This window comes from Haemaphysalis longicornis, unplaced genomic scaffold, assembly GCF_048455015.1.
Source record: "Haemaphysalis longicornis isolate Haplotype H1 unplaced genomic scaffold, Haemaphysalis longicornis Haplotype H1 scaffold_2, whole genome shotgun sequence".
NCBI lineage: Eukaryota > Metazoa > Arthropoda > Arachnida > Ixodida > Ixodidae > Haemaphysalis > Haemaphysalis longicornis.
In genome coordinates this window covers 160,882,485-160,899,909 of record NW_027526295.1, presented here as the reverse complement: position 1 = coordinate 160,899,909, position 17,425 = coordinate 160,882,485, and the positions used below count along the sequence as shown (strand labels likewise).

The 17,425-nt window shown below is 45.8% G+C and overlaps 1 protein-coding gene and 1 non-coding gene across 2 annotated transcripts in view; one reads left to right on the top strand and one right to left on the bottom strand.

Moving 5' to 3' along the window:
* Nt5c (5' nucleotidase C) overlaps positions 1–10,780 on the bottom strand; it is a 38,259-nt gene extending 27,479 nt beyond the window's left edge. Inside the window, exons 1-5 of the mRNA XM_077698523.1 lie at positions 10,546–10,780; positions 9,985–10,157; positions 7,740–7,814; positions 4,997–5,052; positions 1,354–1,444 (exon numbers count right to left, since the gene is read on the bottom strand). Coding sequence (XP_077554649.1) covers positions 1,354–1,444; positions 4,997–5,052; positions 7,740–7,814; positions 9,985–10,157; positions 10,546–10,753 — 603 coding nt within the window. The 5' untranslated portion in view covers positions 10,754–10,780. The remainder of the gene's footprint in view (positions 1–1,353; positions 1,445–4,996; positions 5,053–7,739; positions 7,815–9,984; positions 10,158–10,545) is intronic.
* Positions 10,781–11,156: 376 nt separating this feature from the next.
* On the top strand, positions 11,157–11,228 carry Trnae-cuc (transfer RNA glutamic acid (anticodon CUC)). The gene has a single exon. It is a non-coding gene; the product is annotated as a tRNA-Glu (tRNA).
* The last annotated feature ends 6,197 nt before the right edge of the window (positions 11,229–17,425 follow it).

Here is a 17,425-nt window from a genome sequence, read left to right as displayed (position 1 = left end):
AAACGCGTCAAGAAGCGTTTTATTCGTCTCTAATAAACAGAATGAGTATTGGCGAATCCCTTGATTCAATGCGCGGCGCTAACGTAGCCTAAATCATATCACATTGTTCAGTACACTTTTGAACGCGATGGTGGCAGGTTAGTCGCTCAAAAGTAAATCGCGCGCGGCCGCTTCCGTCAGACGCCATGTTTGTTTTGGTATCGTGCGACAGCGGCCGCTGCCGGTTGCTTTGATGGTTGTCATCTCGCAGCGAATGTGTTCTTCCCACTCAACCAACAGCGCATGGTTATAGAAAAGCTTTTCTTTTTTAACATCTACCACGCATACCGCGAGCGCACGGCTCTTGTGGGAGAATCGATCATTGATGGTAGAGCCGCCGTGTGGGTTGACGGAAGCGCTTCTCTTTGTGATACAATTTTCTAAGCGGCGCTCGTTTTTTTTTTTTTTAGAGATGCAGTTTATTCGAGTCGACTTACAGTTGTGTGAATACGGTATGTCGTGTGGGCGTTTTTGAGGCTGGTTCCGCAGGGTGGCTTCGTTGCGGCTCTAGACGAGAGGTGTTCGGATACAAAAGACAGTGGTACTGAGTGCCTCGAGAGAAGTGTCAGCATCCTTAAGCGAGATTCCTGGTGCCGCAACAGCACGTAAATTTGTAAGTGTTGACGACGACATCCAGGCTGTGGCAGATCGCAACAATGCGGCCATCACAGCGGGGATCACCGTTACCGGATAACCGGACCTTATTAGCGATCCTGACGACATTTCCAACCGCCTACGGCAGGCGAGCTTGCGTCAGCACTCACCGTAATTCGCAGCCATGGTGGCGTAGTGGATGTTGCCAAGCTCCCTCATTTGAATGGCGTTAGGAAGTTTGAAAGCAGTTTAGTGAACCTCATGATACAGAAGAAGTAGCCAGCGAAGCTCATGGACCTTTTTGTGCTAAATAAAGTGTGGTGGTCGTCGAGCGGTGTTTCTCATTTTCCGTGCTTTGAGTAACAAATGGGGAAGCTAGCACTCGTCGCAATCTCTTAAAGCTTCCGGGGATGTGCGGAGTTTTCGTATAAGCTTCAGAAGGGCATATTGTATACTTCGAATTATCGATATATCGAACTATTTCGCGATCCTATTGTAGTTCGATATATCCGGGATAGACTGTAATGACAAAAACTTTCTTTCTTTCTTTTTCCCCCAACAAGCAATTCCCCAACTGCTAGGGAAGTAAAGTATGCCACACACCTTTCTGATCTATTTCTTGCCTCCAATTTTGGTTTCAGGGCAAAATGCTAAGCGACTTACCAAGTTGTCCCTCTCACGGCAGTATTTCCACTTCTATGATTGTGGTGCAAGGCTCACCTGTTCGGCGTTTCCTCGGATCATGTACTGGGGGATGTACGTGCCTCCGTAGATGTTGATCACCTCCTCCCTGGCAAGCGGTGTCAAGCCTCTGGAAGAAGGGCATGCGAGTCAACACTCTCACTGCCTAACTCTTCTAGCCAAGTTATAAGTAAGAGCACCGGTATTCAATTTTATGCTGTTGCAACTTGCGCCATAAATTTTCATTTTGTAGCCCACAACATTTTAAAAATGCTCTGCACATCTGTCACAACCACAGTTAACATAAATACAAGCATTTTACTTGCATAGCAGACTGAATACTTGAACTGAAACGTCCAGACACTGGAACTTCTAGCAGCCTTTGTCAGAGCAGTCAAACACATCAAATCTCATCACCAGTAGCTAACTCTCGACCAAAAGCTTCCCATAGACTTGCAAAATGCCTTTTGTTTACGTTTATCCCGAGTGGCATTCGACTCCACTGTACAGTCATAGCAGCCTGCATCGTGGTTGAGTGGATTCCAGGTGACAGCAACATCCCGGGCAACAACAAGGCCCATGCAACATGCAAGCTGAAGTTCTTACCATGCCACCACAATCCTAGCTTTCTGATCAAAAGCAAACACCTGCCTGCATAAATGTACACGAATTCCTCATCCGCATAAAGGTACGTCACAAGGGGATATCATTCCTTCACGTCGTTACTCCAACCCTTACGTTCTCATCAAGATTTGTGCACATGCTACCGTGTCACATTAAAAAAAAATAAAGATAGAGAGAAAAGAACAAGTAGCAGGCCTTACTCTCCAAATCTTTTGAGAAAACTGTTCAGGAGACCGTTAACTACGACAGGTGTCCATGGAATTCGTGTGACAGAGGTGGCACTCCAGCCTCTGCCAATCCCCTGCTCTGATAATGTGCTCACTGCTCCGCTTTACGGGAACGACACACCAAAGAACCCACTCCCACTACACCGCCTGCAGTGGTACAAGGAGTGGATCAACCCAATTGTTAAAGAACAGGAAGAAGCTGAAAAGCTGTTGTCTTCTTTTGTGGACTTCTGAAGCCCTGCTGGTGTGCTGTATCATCAATACCTTAAAAACTTCCCCCTCCAAGAGCAACCCTCCCCTTAGTTCTAAGCTGCCACCCTTTCTTTGAAACCCTTTTCCCCTGTCCACAACATGGCCTTACACTAACTTTATATGAAATAAATGCCTTTCAATCAACCAACTTTTAAGTGCAGAATTCGCTTAATTGCATCTCATTAGCCAGGGGGCTTCTACAGTAGTTACACAACCAATGCTCCAAATCAATTGCTGCGCGCTTCAATGACATGTCACCAATTCTTGGTCAACATGCACTGGCAAGTGCCCCTCAAATGAGCTCACAACCAGCAGCAGTATGAATGATAAAAACTTGCAGTCGTAATTCTAGTCCCTTTCGCAGTCATTCGTAAATTGTAGGTTGATTGGAAAAAGCATGCAAGTGAGCACACATCCAGCACACTAAATCAGTGGTTTTTGACAAATTTTGGGGTCCACGAAGCTTTCCTTAAACAGTCAACCACTCTTTGTCGATCAGTCAAGCACCGCCAGGCAATATAAAAAAAAAAAAAGTCTGCCATAACCTTCTATACCCAGTATGTGCTATCACAGTTTGCTTTTCTGCAAAACACTGAAGCTCTGCAAAAAAGCCCAACACACAAAAACCGATCATTAAACTACGACAGTGAGTGTGACACTCTCAGACCAAGAGAAAGTTGTTCCAACATGATGACACGTTTCAAAAACTTCCAGCCCCTCGCACACTTTTGTGGGTCTTCTCAGACCTTTTGCATGAATTCATGTTTAAAATGACAGCAGCTTAGTACTAAATGAAATGAAATGAATCAATTCTGAAACTGTTAAAGCATCACCATCACAAACAAAGATGCACAAGAACTCCTCTGTCAACTGATTTTTCTCTCAACACACTTACTGCCACCTCCGTAACTGTAACACTAACAAATGAAGAAACAGTAGATGCTTCTCATCTTGACACTAATGCCACAGGTTCTCCACTTGAGTAAGAAATATACACAGCAAGTGAGAGCTGTCACTGCAATTCTTTTACTTTAAATACCCCTCCAGATTTCTGCCACTTCATGTGTACCCTGGCAACGCCGCCTGTATTAACATTGCCTGACGCGTCGCGCGCTTTTCAATGGGAAGGGTAGGGACGCTTAGTTCAGGCACTAATCCACTATGTGGCGCATGCCGGCGGACATCTCGCCTTACGTCACTACTCGCGAGTCGCGAACGCTGCACCCACTTCTACGACATGTGTCTGTCAGCTTGCCTGTTGGGCTTCAAGGGCCGTTTCGCTTACATCTTAGCCGCGACAGGGCGCTAGTTCTCTGGCGCACTGGGGATCTCGTTCAACGTGTCGCTCGCTTCACACTTGCTGCATTTTTCCAAAGATAAAGACGGAGGTGGACAGAAATAGTGTAAGAACATACTGATTGTCGGGTAGACATATAGCTAATTAAAAAACGATATTTTTGGATGGGGCAGCCATTATTTTAGTGATATTTTTCATTCTGGAGTATTTAGAGAAGAAAAAATTGCGTGCACGTTTTTTGTTCAGGCGCTCACTTCTATGATTACTTTCCAATAATATCACGTGCTTGTAAACTTTAGAAAATTATAGGAAACAAAAGGATAAGCAGCTGGGATCCCACCACGCTATCCGGGCGCTTCTACAGTACAGTCCTCAATTTTAGAAGTGCGAACCAATGCGGAGTGCTAACAGCGGGGTCAAAACAATACCTAAATGCGGAGGGGGTAGAGGTGGGATACCCCACTCAGAAAATTTCAGGTCCTGTGATCCGAAGTAGATAAGCTCGCAAAGCCGGCATTAGCCTGCGGCAGCGCAAGGGACTTTGCTTCCTGACAAAGGAAATTTTATCAGGGACAGACCAAGACAGACAGGCATGGTGAAAAACAAGAAGGCGTAGGAGCGCCGCCTCGGGAACGCTAAACAAACTTTCCACTATTTTGCATAGTTTCCGAGAAGCGGCGCTGGCTGGCGGACACGAAAGCACGCTGGAAGGCTACGGAGCGGGGAAGGGTAGGAGAGAGCAACAGGAGAGTGGCTGTTTGGCCATTTTTCGCTCACGCGTTAGGCAATGTTTATACAGGCGGCGTTGACCCTGGAAACCCGTCACATGCGCATTCTCTCCGTTTCAAGAGCAAAGCAGGATGGAGATCGTTTTCCTCTTCCAATCCCAACTCTCCACATCTGTGGTAGAAGGAGCAGGATGAAATGCCACCTTTTTTGACACCAAAACGTGCATCGTTCCTTCTGCACCACGACACTGCATGATAGCCATATCTCTCACACAGATGCAAAATACTGCCGGCAATTCGTTTTTGCGTCTTTCCTTTTTCTTGGTTTTCTCGTACGATGCTTTAGTTTTCTGCTGGAGCTAGGACATTCACAAACTCCAGGGCCAGCCTCAACCACGAGAGGAGGAAATATCTGTGGTGCCTGTATGTCGTGTTTGTGTTTTACTTCGTCTTCGTCTGCTTAGCGCCCCCTTTTAGTCTTTCCAATAAGCATGAACCAACTAGCTCAACAAGTTTTGTTATGAGAAAACACAAGCACGATTCGGTTACCGTACCTGTAAACACTGCAGAACTGGATCTGGTGGAAGAGGTCCATCTTCATGAGCACCCCCTGGCACAGAAAGGGAAAAAAAACGTCTTTAAGAATTTGAAAAAGAAAAAGCAAAGCATGGTTAGTTTGAACTTAAGCTCTTGCATATCTGAACACTGAATTTCAGAACCTAATTTATGAAACACCAGTAGAATATCAGTTGTTGTTGTCAGAATGCTTTGCGCCGTTATCTTAAACTAAAGGGAGATCAGCACTCAGTGCACAAACAAATGCGACACAAGTTTCAGGTGCTAGTGCTGGACGGTTGCTTTGCGAGGCAACCCTAATGGGTTCTTCATACCGTGCGAGACTGCATCAGTGTATCTAATGTATCCAAACTAAAACGTCTAAGCAAGCCGCAATTAAAGCAGCGCACGCATCACAGGTGTCCAATCGTCAGTGGCGCAAAAGAGAACATAGGTGAATGGATCACCTGCCCTTAACTTTCTTTAGTAAATTTCTTGTCAGTTGCACTGGTTCATTGCATCATGTTGCCAGCTCACCATGTAGCATCATGGCAGCGAGATAAAAATTTACAATTTTAGAGTTAGCAAATGTTAATCCTAGTGCTCTGTTCTTTAGAAACCAGAAAAGCACAGAAACTCCACTGTTGATTCATGAGCAGGGGAAAGGGCACTCAAACGCACAGCAGCTATGAACAAATTGAGACTTCATATCTACTCCAAGGTAGGTCTTTAGCGTAAATCATACACGAAGCGTAATACTGCACCCCAATTAGCTATTAAAGTTCTCTGCTTTGAGCCTCCATTGCCACTGAAGCACAGGACCTGCAAGGCTGGTGCTTCACCGATGGGGGTCCACAAAGGCCTTTCAGTGCTCTGAAAAACTGTGCATGCACCCAGAAAAACAACCCCCTTGACTGTCTTTCCCGTTTGTGTAATCTCGATGCATTGACTGATTAGTTAGTGGCATCCCCTTTGGGTGCCAAAGAAGCAAATGTATCTATGTTTTACTACTCTTTCAATTTTAGCACTGCTATTAGTTGCAGGCGCAACTTAAATTTGGTCCGTTACAGGCGGCGGCAATAACGTTAAAAACTGGACTTTGCCACACAAAGCTCGCATCTTCTCTTTCTATTATTGATTTTATTTTGAAGTGTAAAACTACTACGAGACAATTCACGCCCCTTTCAAAGGCTGTTGATTACTATCGTTGCTTGAAATTTAAACATATCTGACTGTAATCTTTGGTCTAAGTCGTGTGACATACCCCACTGTACACTGCATGTACAAGAAGGAAATCTGATACTGCCGTTGCGTCGCCATCATGGAAACACTGAGAATGCATTATTCTTACGTGACCTCACTTTTTGCCTCATTTACTGCGGTTTACAATTTGTGCCAGAAGTCAGTTATTTCCCTTCATCCAGTTTTTTATCTGTGGCTCCCTAGAAGTATGTCATTGCTAATGCGCTACTTAGGCGCGCAGAGATCACTTGCTTGCGGTGCAATTCATTCTTCTTTCCAAGGTACTGCATTTAATTGTGCCGAGCAGGTAAGTATGTTGGTGGGGCATTGCCACTACCTCCACAATCACAACGAAAGCAGGCGCTTTGCAGCAAATCACATGCCGCATTATTTTTTTGTGTTTGTGTGTGTGTTGCATGTAGCTTTAAAAAAAATCTTAATAGACAAAGACAAGACTTTTGTTAACTGCCCTTTTATGCTGACAAAAAACTGAAGATTCTTCTAGCAACAAAGTTAGTTTTCGCAGCCACAATCCTCTTTTGAGCTTATTCGCGCACCAAGTAAAGTAAGAAAGGCGCATATCCCCATTAAAGTTCCATGAGTTCGTTTTTCCACAAGGCGTTGCCGGTTCCGGCACTGTGCAGAAAAGCCCCTTGTACAGCAGGCCGCTGCAAGTGCAGCAAGTAGCACGTGCATGCACGCTCCAACTCGCCACCAACACTAGCATTGCGACTCCTACATACGTAACCGGTGCCTTTCCCGCAGGAATTCGAAACACAGGAAGGTGGTTGGTTGTGCAACCTCTGCTCACCTAGGGAAGCTACAAAGGAACACTATTCCTGGCATTCCCACACCCCCAAGCTGGTGAGAGTTCAGTGCATTTAGACAGTACCCCAGATTTCTCTAATATATCTTAGTGGAAACTTTGCTCTTCAACACTGCCGTTGTTTCGGTGTTTTTCACAGCTGTATAGTTCCGTGAGCTGAAATCACCCAAGAAAAAAGTATAAAAGGACCAACACTTAAAAACCTGCCACTAAGAAGTTGGCTGGAGTCAATCTCATATAAAAGGGGGTCAGCTGGTCTTTTTTGTCGTTCAATCTGTTGATTTTCTTCACAAATCAAGCTGTTGGGTTAGATCACCTCAGCTCCACTAATACAAACATTAGCGCGTATGCTCTGGGAAAACACTGCATAGGCAGGATCCCCACCCCTGCAGCCTCCTACTATGTGAGGTTGAAAACAAGATATGCCATCAACTGTGGTGCTAGAAGAAAACAGACCCCAGCACAGTGTCTATGTAAAAGTTGTGACTGTAAAAATTAAAGCAGGCAAATGAAGCCATTCTGTCTCTCAAACAAAACAAATCAACAGGACACACGGTGGAAAATCCGAAAACCAGTGCCACACCATCATCCACAACTGAAGCCCTCGGACATTGGTTTTGGCATCTCAATGCCAAAACCAATTCAATGCCAGGTTCGCTCAATGCCACGCTCACCTTCTTGATGTCGTACTGAAGGCCCCGGATGGCAAACCCAGGCCTGTATTCAAGATTTGCAATGTCTTTCGGATACTGGGAAATAAAAAGAGAGAGAGAAATGAAACCGTGAAGCAAGAGCATAGCAGGCTTAAGTGGAATCGAGTTTAAGGCGCTAGAAACATTGCTGCTACTACTGCACTAGAATGTAAAATATTTCAGCACTTAAAGATGAAAAAGAACACACTCCCCTGCAGTATCAGATAAAATCATTTATTATATTTGCTGTTTATGAGAATACCTGCGTCTAACAAGTTCACAGCCATATGCAACATGTGCAGACACACCCAACAGGCATGCATAGGGAGTTTGTGGGACCATTCATAGCCCACCATTGGCTGTGTCACATGCGCTGAGCAAGAATATATACATACCGTAAAGTTCCAAAACAACGCCCACCCAAATTTCAAAGGTATTAAGTGAGAAATATGGCATGAGCGATGTTTCGCATCAGCAGCGAAAAACTACAAAAAAAGTGGTGGCACCGCCAACTGAAACTGCAGAGATATCAAGAAAAAATGGGAGATGGGCGAACTTTCGGGTGAAGTGCGGAAAGGAGAAATTAGTGACCTCAATAACACATAGATGATTCGCATTTATTTTGCTCACTCATCGGCGCTAAAGCCATCAACTTTAGGGGGTCTTTTAGCAAATGAATATTTCACTCCTAAAGGGTTATGGGCGATGTTTCAGAGGAGGGTGTTCTCTCAGAACTTTACGGTAGGAAGAGAAACGGTCCATTGTGGGGGGGGGGCAAGGGTGAGCAACCGGATAATGTCACGACGAAAATTAATGCAGAGTACAAAGCTTTATAGCTGCAACGAGGAGAGAGAGAGAATAGCGACCACTATTCATTCCGAGGGTGCGCACTGAAATGCCGATTGCGGCGGCCGCGCAGCTTCTTCTCCCTGCGGCAGATGCCACCACCCTAACCTAGGCCAAGTGCTTGTGACAATATCTGGCCGCTCTAGGAAGCACCCTTTCCCATCCTGCATTGTTCTTACGCCATGGTCACACGTCACACTTCATTTAGATGTCTCAGAAGGCCTGCATGAATGCATCACCCGTACCTTTGCTTTTATCAGCCACTTACTGAACCTTGTCCCCCAAAAGTGTTGTCCGACTGCTTTACCCAAATCTCCGATAGGTCCCTTCATAGGAAACACCGTGGAACTTCCCGAAGTTCATGTGACTGGTTCTCGTGACGCCAAATCAAAATCAATAAGAATTTCTTTTTTTTGGAAATTTGTAAATGAGGCCCACCGTAGTAAAAAAAAAAAAAGGGTTCTTACAATTGGGTAAATACAGTGTAATACCGTGGCTATGCCTGTCACAGTTTCAATAAACTTGCACATTTGTCTAGTGTTTTGGAAGTAGTAGAGTACGCGTTTATACAATGGGCCAGACGACAGAAGCCTACAATCAGTACAGAGATTAGTTGGAGAGCATTTTCAAAACGACTGACAGATCAACCAATTTCCCCCCAAAAAAATATCTGCTGTAGTGAGGGCTTAGATTAAGATTTGGCAGGCAATCCTTCGTGCCTGAAGCCGGCAAGGGCCTGTGAGCCCAGACAGCAAGACTTGATTGAAGAACACGTAAGCGCACCCACAGTACCGGAAATACATTTTGGGTTGAACAGTTTCATATAATGCAAGCAGACTGAACAAAGAACACCCTGGATGACTCACAAAACAAGGAACAGTGCACAATGCAATACTCTTACATTCCATACTTTTACCTCCCATGTTCGTTATATAATGTGCACTCTTATATACTGCTGGCAGCTGTTACTGGTGGTTTTGTTAATTTGGACGTCTCCTTATGCCCAAAAAATACTAGCATGGCTAAGTACGTTGGCGCTCGTATTATATAAATTGGAAAGGTGTCATATTATTCCAGCTCTGGCAACACTGGTTCATTGTTTAGTAGTTTACACATGGAACATTTTCAATCCTTCAGTGCGTAAACACGTTTCACGAGGATACAGTTTGGCACATTACAAACTGCGACGTAAGTGAGCAGTAACCCTGCGCACTTACACTACCAGCGCTTACGACAGCACTCTACGAAGTGCAGCTCTCCGTCTACCGGATAATGTTCTCAGGAAACAGCCCGTAGGGTTCTGCAACGCCTTCAAAGGTACACGTGCAGCTGTTTTGCCCACGCTCTATTATTAATTGCGGATTGGAATATACGGGGTTACCCTGAACTTGTTGATGAGCCAGTCTCTGCCCAGGTCGTAGATGAGATAGTGCAGCTTCTCCGAATAAACGGCCAGGGTGTAATCATAATCGAAGCCGTACACTTCAATCTCCGATATGTCCAGTTCATTGTTGGCGAACACGCCGAACGGGTTCACTTCCGGCGTCGGCAAAGCTGAAATGCAGACAGAAAAGCGCTCACGTAACGTCAGCGGGAAAAAAGTAGGTCAAAGCGCGGGTTCCAAGCATGTGCGTTCGGGCACGCGCGCCGTTTTACTTTGAGTCAAACCTAGCACTGTTAGCTTGCCTGCCGCGCGGTTAATGACACCGTGAAGCCATAAAAGTCAGCTGCGCAGTATGTCAGAGCGGTGCACGCTAACTGCAAGCGGCTTAAAAGCAAACCACGATAGATATCTACCACGCATCAAAACGAAAGCCAATTAAGCACCAAAGGACCACTAACGCGACGGAAGTTTGTTTAGCTCATATGAAAGATGTTGTTTGTGGGCGACAGACGGTCCTACAATGAGAAATGTTTGCGCAGGCCGGAGTCAAATACGCACCTTCACACGCCTGCTTCGCACTCAAGTATTTTTCAAGAAGGGATGTCTGCGAGTAGCCGCCAATCTCGCTCAACTCTTCGCTGCCATCCCTGGAGGAACGCTGGAGATAGCGGGAAGAGCATAGTGTTTGGTTTAACTGGTTTTGCAACACAAAGCTCGTTCTTTTAATGCCTTGAACAGATCTGCACAGCAGACGACATGCCGCCATGATTGAGTTTAACTTTTTGTAATTTTTGCGCTTTCAAGGTGGCCAAGCGACATGTTAGCTGATTCTGGCAAAGCGCCGTTCGCAGCTAAATACCGTTGGTGTTCAAAAACCTAAACACTTTTCAGTAAAAATATTGAAGACGTTACTTGTAATTAATTGTCACCAGAAAATAAGTTATAAGCAGCGTTCATAAATAGAGCCTGCTAAGGTATGTAAGTTGCAAAACAAATTAGCGCAATATTGTTAAAACGAACAAATTATGTACATATAATAGGCATAAGGCTACTTTCCCAAATCAACCATTGCAACTAGTAAGCAATTACTAAAAAACGTACAAACAGCGTGAGAGTAAACACTGGGCAAATTGTCTTTATAAAAAACTTACGTTCCCTGAGATCTCATCTCCGGCATGGTCTAGTGGTTAGGATACCTGGCTCTCACCCAGGAGGCCCGGGTTCGATTCCCGGTGTCGGAACACGTTTTTTTCTTTTTACCGGTCAGATTTGTATTGCAAATGTAGCTTGAGTAATCCTTGCGAGTTCTTTCCTCCAGAAGCATACAAAGCATTTTTTTCCCGTCGACGGTTGCTGGCAGACGTTACCTGAACTCGTGTTACCGGTTATGTTGTGGAATCTTGGATGGCACCGAATACATCATATGTGCCGCTTTTATGCTCGTCGCGAATAATTGCAAGCCTATGGCCAAACTACACAGAATACCCCTCCTTGCCTTTCAATTTTTGATATCGACAGACATGTCGGAGCCAACGCATTTTAAAAAATAAACCTATATATCTTGACCGAAACAAGTGAGGATCCGACTGACCTGGGAAAAACTGGAATCCAAACACAAAAATAAAACAGGAAGTCCTGGCCGTGCAATAACCTTCAGATAATTTTTAAGGACTGTCACTTCATGGCCATGAAATTTCATTTCCTTGTTGGCGGGAGTGATAGAATTCGCAGTTTCTGAAATATGTGCACCTTAAACAACATATGACAGTTACTGTGAAAAAAAAACCCGTGTTTAAGAAGGACCAATGAATGCACCTCTTAATAACAAGAACAAAAACAAAGTCACGCTTTTTTCTATAGTTGTTGAAATTTCCCAAGCAGCGTACTTTCGGTGACTTGCTACAGGTATGTCGGAGCTTGCAAGCTAAATGAGGGCGTAAAACGGCCGGAACTTATACACGTAGGCCGAAAATATCAGAACAGTATTCGTTAGTTAAGGCACAAAGTCAAAATAAACGCGTTTATTTGTCGAAGTATGAAGACAACGGGTGAAATGCGCGCGTACGCATCTATTGTCAGCTGAACGTATACATACGCACACGCTGCTAGCTTTGTATACGCTCCAAGGAGCTTACTTCGCAAACGGTACTCAAGAAATTCCCTATTTAACTGCTGAGAGTCAAGAAACTTGCTTGTAAAGTGAGTCCTCAGCGAAAGGCCACGTGCTAATTTATTACAGCCATTCTTTTACAGCTCGTTGACTAGTGCCATTAATGCAGTTAAACCTGGATGTAGCGAACCTCTATAAAACGAATTCATGGATTGAACGAAGTTTTTCATTTCCCCATTCACACCTCCATTGAGGCGCATGTGTTTGCGGCCTATATGTAACGAAGAATTCGCTATACGCAGAAGTGTCGAGTTTTTTGCACTTTTCCTAAAATATCGGATGGCTAAATGCATTGGTTTAGCGAATTTCGCCTCCACCGCAATCTCCCATGCATTTCCACGTGCGAGTACGTCTTCAATTAAGTGCTTGGCCTTCCCGTCGGCGTACGTGTAGCCGCACGTCTCCACTGCTGTCCGTGGTGTCGGTTCGTCGGTGTTGAGCTCTGCTGCCAGAAAACGAAAAGTTTTGTCGTTTCCAGACAAGCTCGATATTTTAAATGCCGTCTCCCCCGGCGAGAAAGAAGAACGTCACCGCCCGGTACAGTGTCCCAGCTAGCATCCCCTCAACAATTTTGAGAGTGCGGAGAAGAGCATCAAGTTCGCAAAAAAAAGGCGTCCTTTCAACATAAGTTTGGTTCTTGAAATGCGTTAAGGCATCGAAAAGTATCGAAAGGAAAAAGTCATACTTAAGTTGGGTTTGTGAATACAGTAGCAGCGGGCACAAAATCACGCAGTTTTTCAGCGTGAAATAAATCCTTGAAGAGTGAGTTCAGCGTCACCGATGTCTAGCATTGTGGTTTCGTTGCTGCTTCATTCCCGCGAGCTTTAACTCGAAACCTCCATGTAACGAAAATGTAACACACAAAGAAATGCAAATTTTTGTCATCTTCGTCATATCCAGGTTTAACAGTACATTCTTTGGGGCGGGTTCAAATCCTTTGGCGGACATATCTTTTTTCAGAGCTGCCTAAAGCTGCCAACGAAGCCTTCCGGGGTACAAATACCAGAAAATGCGCGCTGGAATCGTAAACGTACTTAACGTTTTAGTATACATCTTATTACGCCGACGTAATGGCATGCCTGAAAGAACTTGCGCAAATAATACTAATAAACCTTTAATTAGTGGCACTTGAGCTACAGCAGCTTTTAGAGCATGGTGGTCTTACCGACGTCGTCAGCTGGGCCTGCCTCAACGGAAGTCTCTACTACATTGACGACGAAATTCCATGTAACGTATAAAAGGTTGCAGAGGATCCCTAAGCCCTATCTTGCGCGGTGAGAACGCAAAAGTGTTTCTTTGGGTATAATAGGTTCATCGCCGTGTATTCTGCAAACTCGACATCGTACTCACTGCAGGATGACTATCCATATTGCTGGCACACTGCCTCCACAGAATAAGCTCAAAAACCATTACAGCGTGTTGTGTTTTATTTCTGGTGCACACGCTGCGGAACGTGTCACAGCCAATGGGTAGCCCGGGCATGACTTTTGCGGACGCCAGGCTGAGTGCGCGCTTTCGCCAAACTAGCCAAGTAACGCTTTCGCTTTAAAGTGCCGTTTTCATGTCTTGAGCCAGCACCGTTCATCAAGGGTAATGAAAGCCACTGCGGTATCGACAATGCTCCGGATCCGGCTGCGAAAATTTTGCTGTCTAAGTGCAGTTCATAAACGACGCCCGTCGTAAGAATATCGCAGTTCATATCAGACAATAAATGTAAGTCATACAGTACTTCTCCTTACCAGAGTTACGCGATATAATCGATACATTTTAAAAATATATTTATATTCTTGTATGCGAATGCATTTTTCAAATGTAGTCGAACCTTGTTAGTTTGAACTCGCTTAATTCGAACTGACGCTGCGGTCCCGGCAAAGTTGTGTGCATTTAAATAGCTTTAGTTAATTCGAACTTCTTTTAATTCGAACAAATTTTTGGGCCCCTTCGAGTTCGAATTGACAAGGTTCGACTAAACATCTCGACACAGGCGCGCTGGACACATTGTTTCACTACCTCTATGAGTGTCCGCGCGACCTCTTCCCCCTCTCCCCTCCTCCTCTCACTGGGAGCCGGCTCTGGGGAGGTCTGACCTCACAACGCAAGAAACCGTCGCGGACAGAGCACTGGACGAAGGGCCCCCATCAACCCCCACCTTGAACCCAATGCTACGGCTAAGATATTCGGAAACATCACCAGCTGTCACCCACACCTGGCCCACGGATCGACGGGCTCCGTTTAGCCGGACATGTCCATTTTGCTCCACGTCTGCATCGACTGCAGGCATTCGCAATCTTCTGTGGACTTACCGTGGTCTCCAACGTTCCCTACAGCAAGTACTAAATAGTGTGGTACTCAACCCAGGCCAGCCGCCCGACTACAAACGCTGGCTCTGTGGGCCGTATCACCGGAGCCTTTTAGACTTCCTCAGTGAAAACTTCCTGTTTGCGTACATTTAGGCTCACTCGCCCGAACCGTTTTATGCTGTAGAGAAAACTTTCGCGATTACAAAAAACAAAAACAAAAAAGAAAACATCTCCGATTTTATCGCAAAACCGGGCTGCGACAGTTTTTTTTTCTTATTACGCTAATAATTTCTAAATGAGCCATGAAGACAAAATAATTTTATTCATTCGATTCATTGCCACGTAAAGAATTACGCCAGCTTAAACAGTGTGAAGCGACAGCTTACTATACACTGAACCTCATCGATTTTCAGTCCCGGATCGTCTGCAGACTGGGTGAGACGCGATCCGGCGCTGCATTTTCCCATGAATTTGTACAAAGGCAGTCCTCAGATTTCCCGCCTTAAAATACCGTAATTACCCGATTCTAACGCGCCCCTGATTCTAAAGCGCACCTGATTTTCCAGGCAAAAAACGAAAAAACTTGCGCCTCCGTTTGTAACGCGCAAGGAACTTTGTGAGCAAGGAAAACGAATGCGAGAGAAACCGTCGATTTATTTCCCGCAGTAATCTCACTCATCTCACTCCTCGTCGCTCTCCGCTGACCACAACATCTCGTCCTTGGTGCCGTCAAGCGCGTTCGCGATGCCACACTTCTGAACGAACGTTATTTCATGTTCCATGGGATCGTGGCCCACGCCTCGCACGCCCATCCCGCGAGCTTCTCCAGAGGCATGCGCTTCAGCCAACCGTTCGTTGTGAACGCGTGGGAGCCGCTCGTAAGCCGTGGAAGCAGCGCACCTTCGTTGCCGCTGCTGCCATTGCTGTTATCAAGCACGCAAGTGGAATAATTTGACGATTTGTGTGAACGCCGAAAGAAAAGCCTAAGCGCCTAGATCTGAAATTGTTGCTAAAAGCTTTGGCGCCATCTTGAGATGGCGATGGCGATGGGTGGAACAAAATTTCAGCTGTTTCGGCAGTTTCGGTTTCGTATCCGATTCTAACGCGCATGCGATTTTTCGGCCTATTTTTGCAGAAAAAAGGTGCGCGTTAGAATCGGGTAAATACGGTAGTTAAAAAAATAGCCTTGAAATAGCCTTCAAAATAGTCGCGTTGACATTAACACATGCTGAGGGGAATATGGTTTTCTGGTTGTTTTTTGTTTGTTTGTGCTTTAATTTGGACACATCGAGTCTTCTTCAACCACGTGGTGTATGTTTCAAGAATGTTCGCGGTGAGCGAAGAACATTTCCTTCCAGAGGCTCCATCCAGTCAAGCCTGTCAATTCTGATGTCTTTCGAAGGACCGCGGAGGATTGATACGCCTCTCAGACAACCTTACATCTGGCAGACGACTTGTCTTGGGACACCGAACACTAATCTTCATGACGCGAGCCGATTCATCAGTAACCGCCGCCGTCGACGACGCCGCCGTCCGGTGGGAGTAGAGACAATGTAGTAACGTCTTACCGTATTTCGCCAGTCACAGCTGGCAGGCACAGAGATTGCCGGTTTCGGGTGCTGCGAGGAAGAGTTTAGGGAAAAAAACGGAGAAGATGGTAAGGATATGCACTCTCTGCCGCTGTCTCGCCGAGGTGAACCTCAGATCGACGAGATCTGAGGTCCGTGCTTTGTCGAGAGAAAACACGATTCTTCTGGGCAGGCAGTGGGCGCGTGTAGCGGAATAAGCTCTTGGGCGTCGGGAGCGTGCAACGGGTGAGCGAAGCAGCTGCACTCTCGGGTGAGGCAATTTCCTCTGTCCCACTTTCGTTACACAACTTTTTCGTAAACGCCGAGGGAAAAGGAAAGTCGGTGCCGGCCTAGCCGCCGATCTCCAGCAAACGGCGTCTGGGTTTGTGCGTGCGCGCGCCGGCCGTCGACCCCTCCTCGGGTCTCCGCCAGAGTGATTTTTTTTTTTTCGTCCGTCTGCAAGCGCTCGATGGTGATGACGGACAAGTTAATGGAGGTCGACTGCTGGGAAACGGAAGCTGCTCCGTGTACATGCACTTTTTTTTTTCGCCGGGTACTCTTGAGAAGCGTGGTCAAATTATTCCTGTGGGGGAGGGGGGGAGGCAAAAGAAAATCTTGGTTTATTCCACCCTGGTATGAATTAATTAGAACACAGAGTGTAATTACAGGTGACTAACGTCGAAACCCGGGCTTATTGCTTCATGTTTTATAAAAGCTAAAAAACTAGTGAAAGAAACAGCGGTTATTTTTCACCTTTATGGTGAAACATTGCCATGAAACGTCGCCACGATATAACGAAACACTGCTGTGTTAGCAGCAACAGCCGGTGTCACAGCGTGCTAAAGCAAATGCAAGCTATCAAAAGTCAATGCGTGGTTGCCACCGTGAGAGGTGAGCGTCGGTTATCTTTGTACAGTTGCGTAAATGAAGCTGTGGTGAAGGGATGAAAGCTACCGTAAAGTTTTCACCGATAAAAAAGAGCGAAAAAAAAAAATAAAGCAAAAAGAGCGGGGCTGGCCTTGCACGCCCATCGCAGGAGGAGACCGCTCAGAGCGCCAAAAAGGAGTGCTCTTCCGTGGATATGTCGCTGGAAGCATTCCTACAAGGCACTCGTGAATGCATGTTTGCGCGTTTGCGTATTCAGGACGAGCCGCCGAATCACCATCCCTTCTGTCGTTACCGGCGTCATCATGATGTGGCCCCTCATTTCATATTTGAAACGTTATAACAGGTGTACTCACGGCGAGCGTGATCATGATCGCGTTTGTCATGAAATTACTCACTCAACTCAACATCTCCTCCTCCCTCCCCCCCAATCCCTCTATCTCCCTCCATACACTAAGGGATGCCCTTCATTCTATGCCAAAAGCACGTGTTTATCAGAAGGATGCGATGAGTAC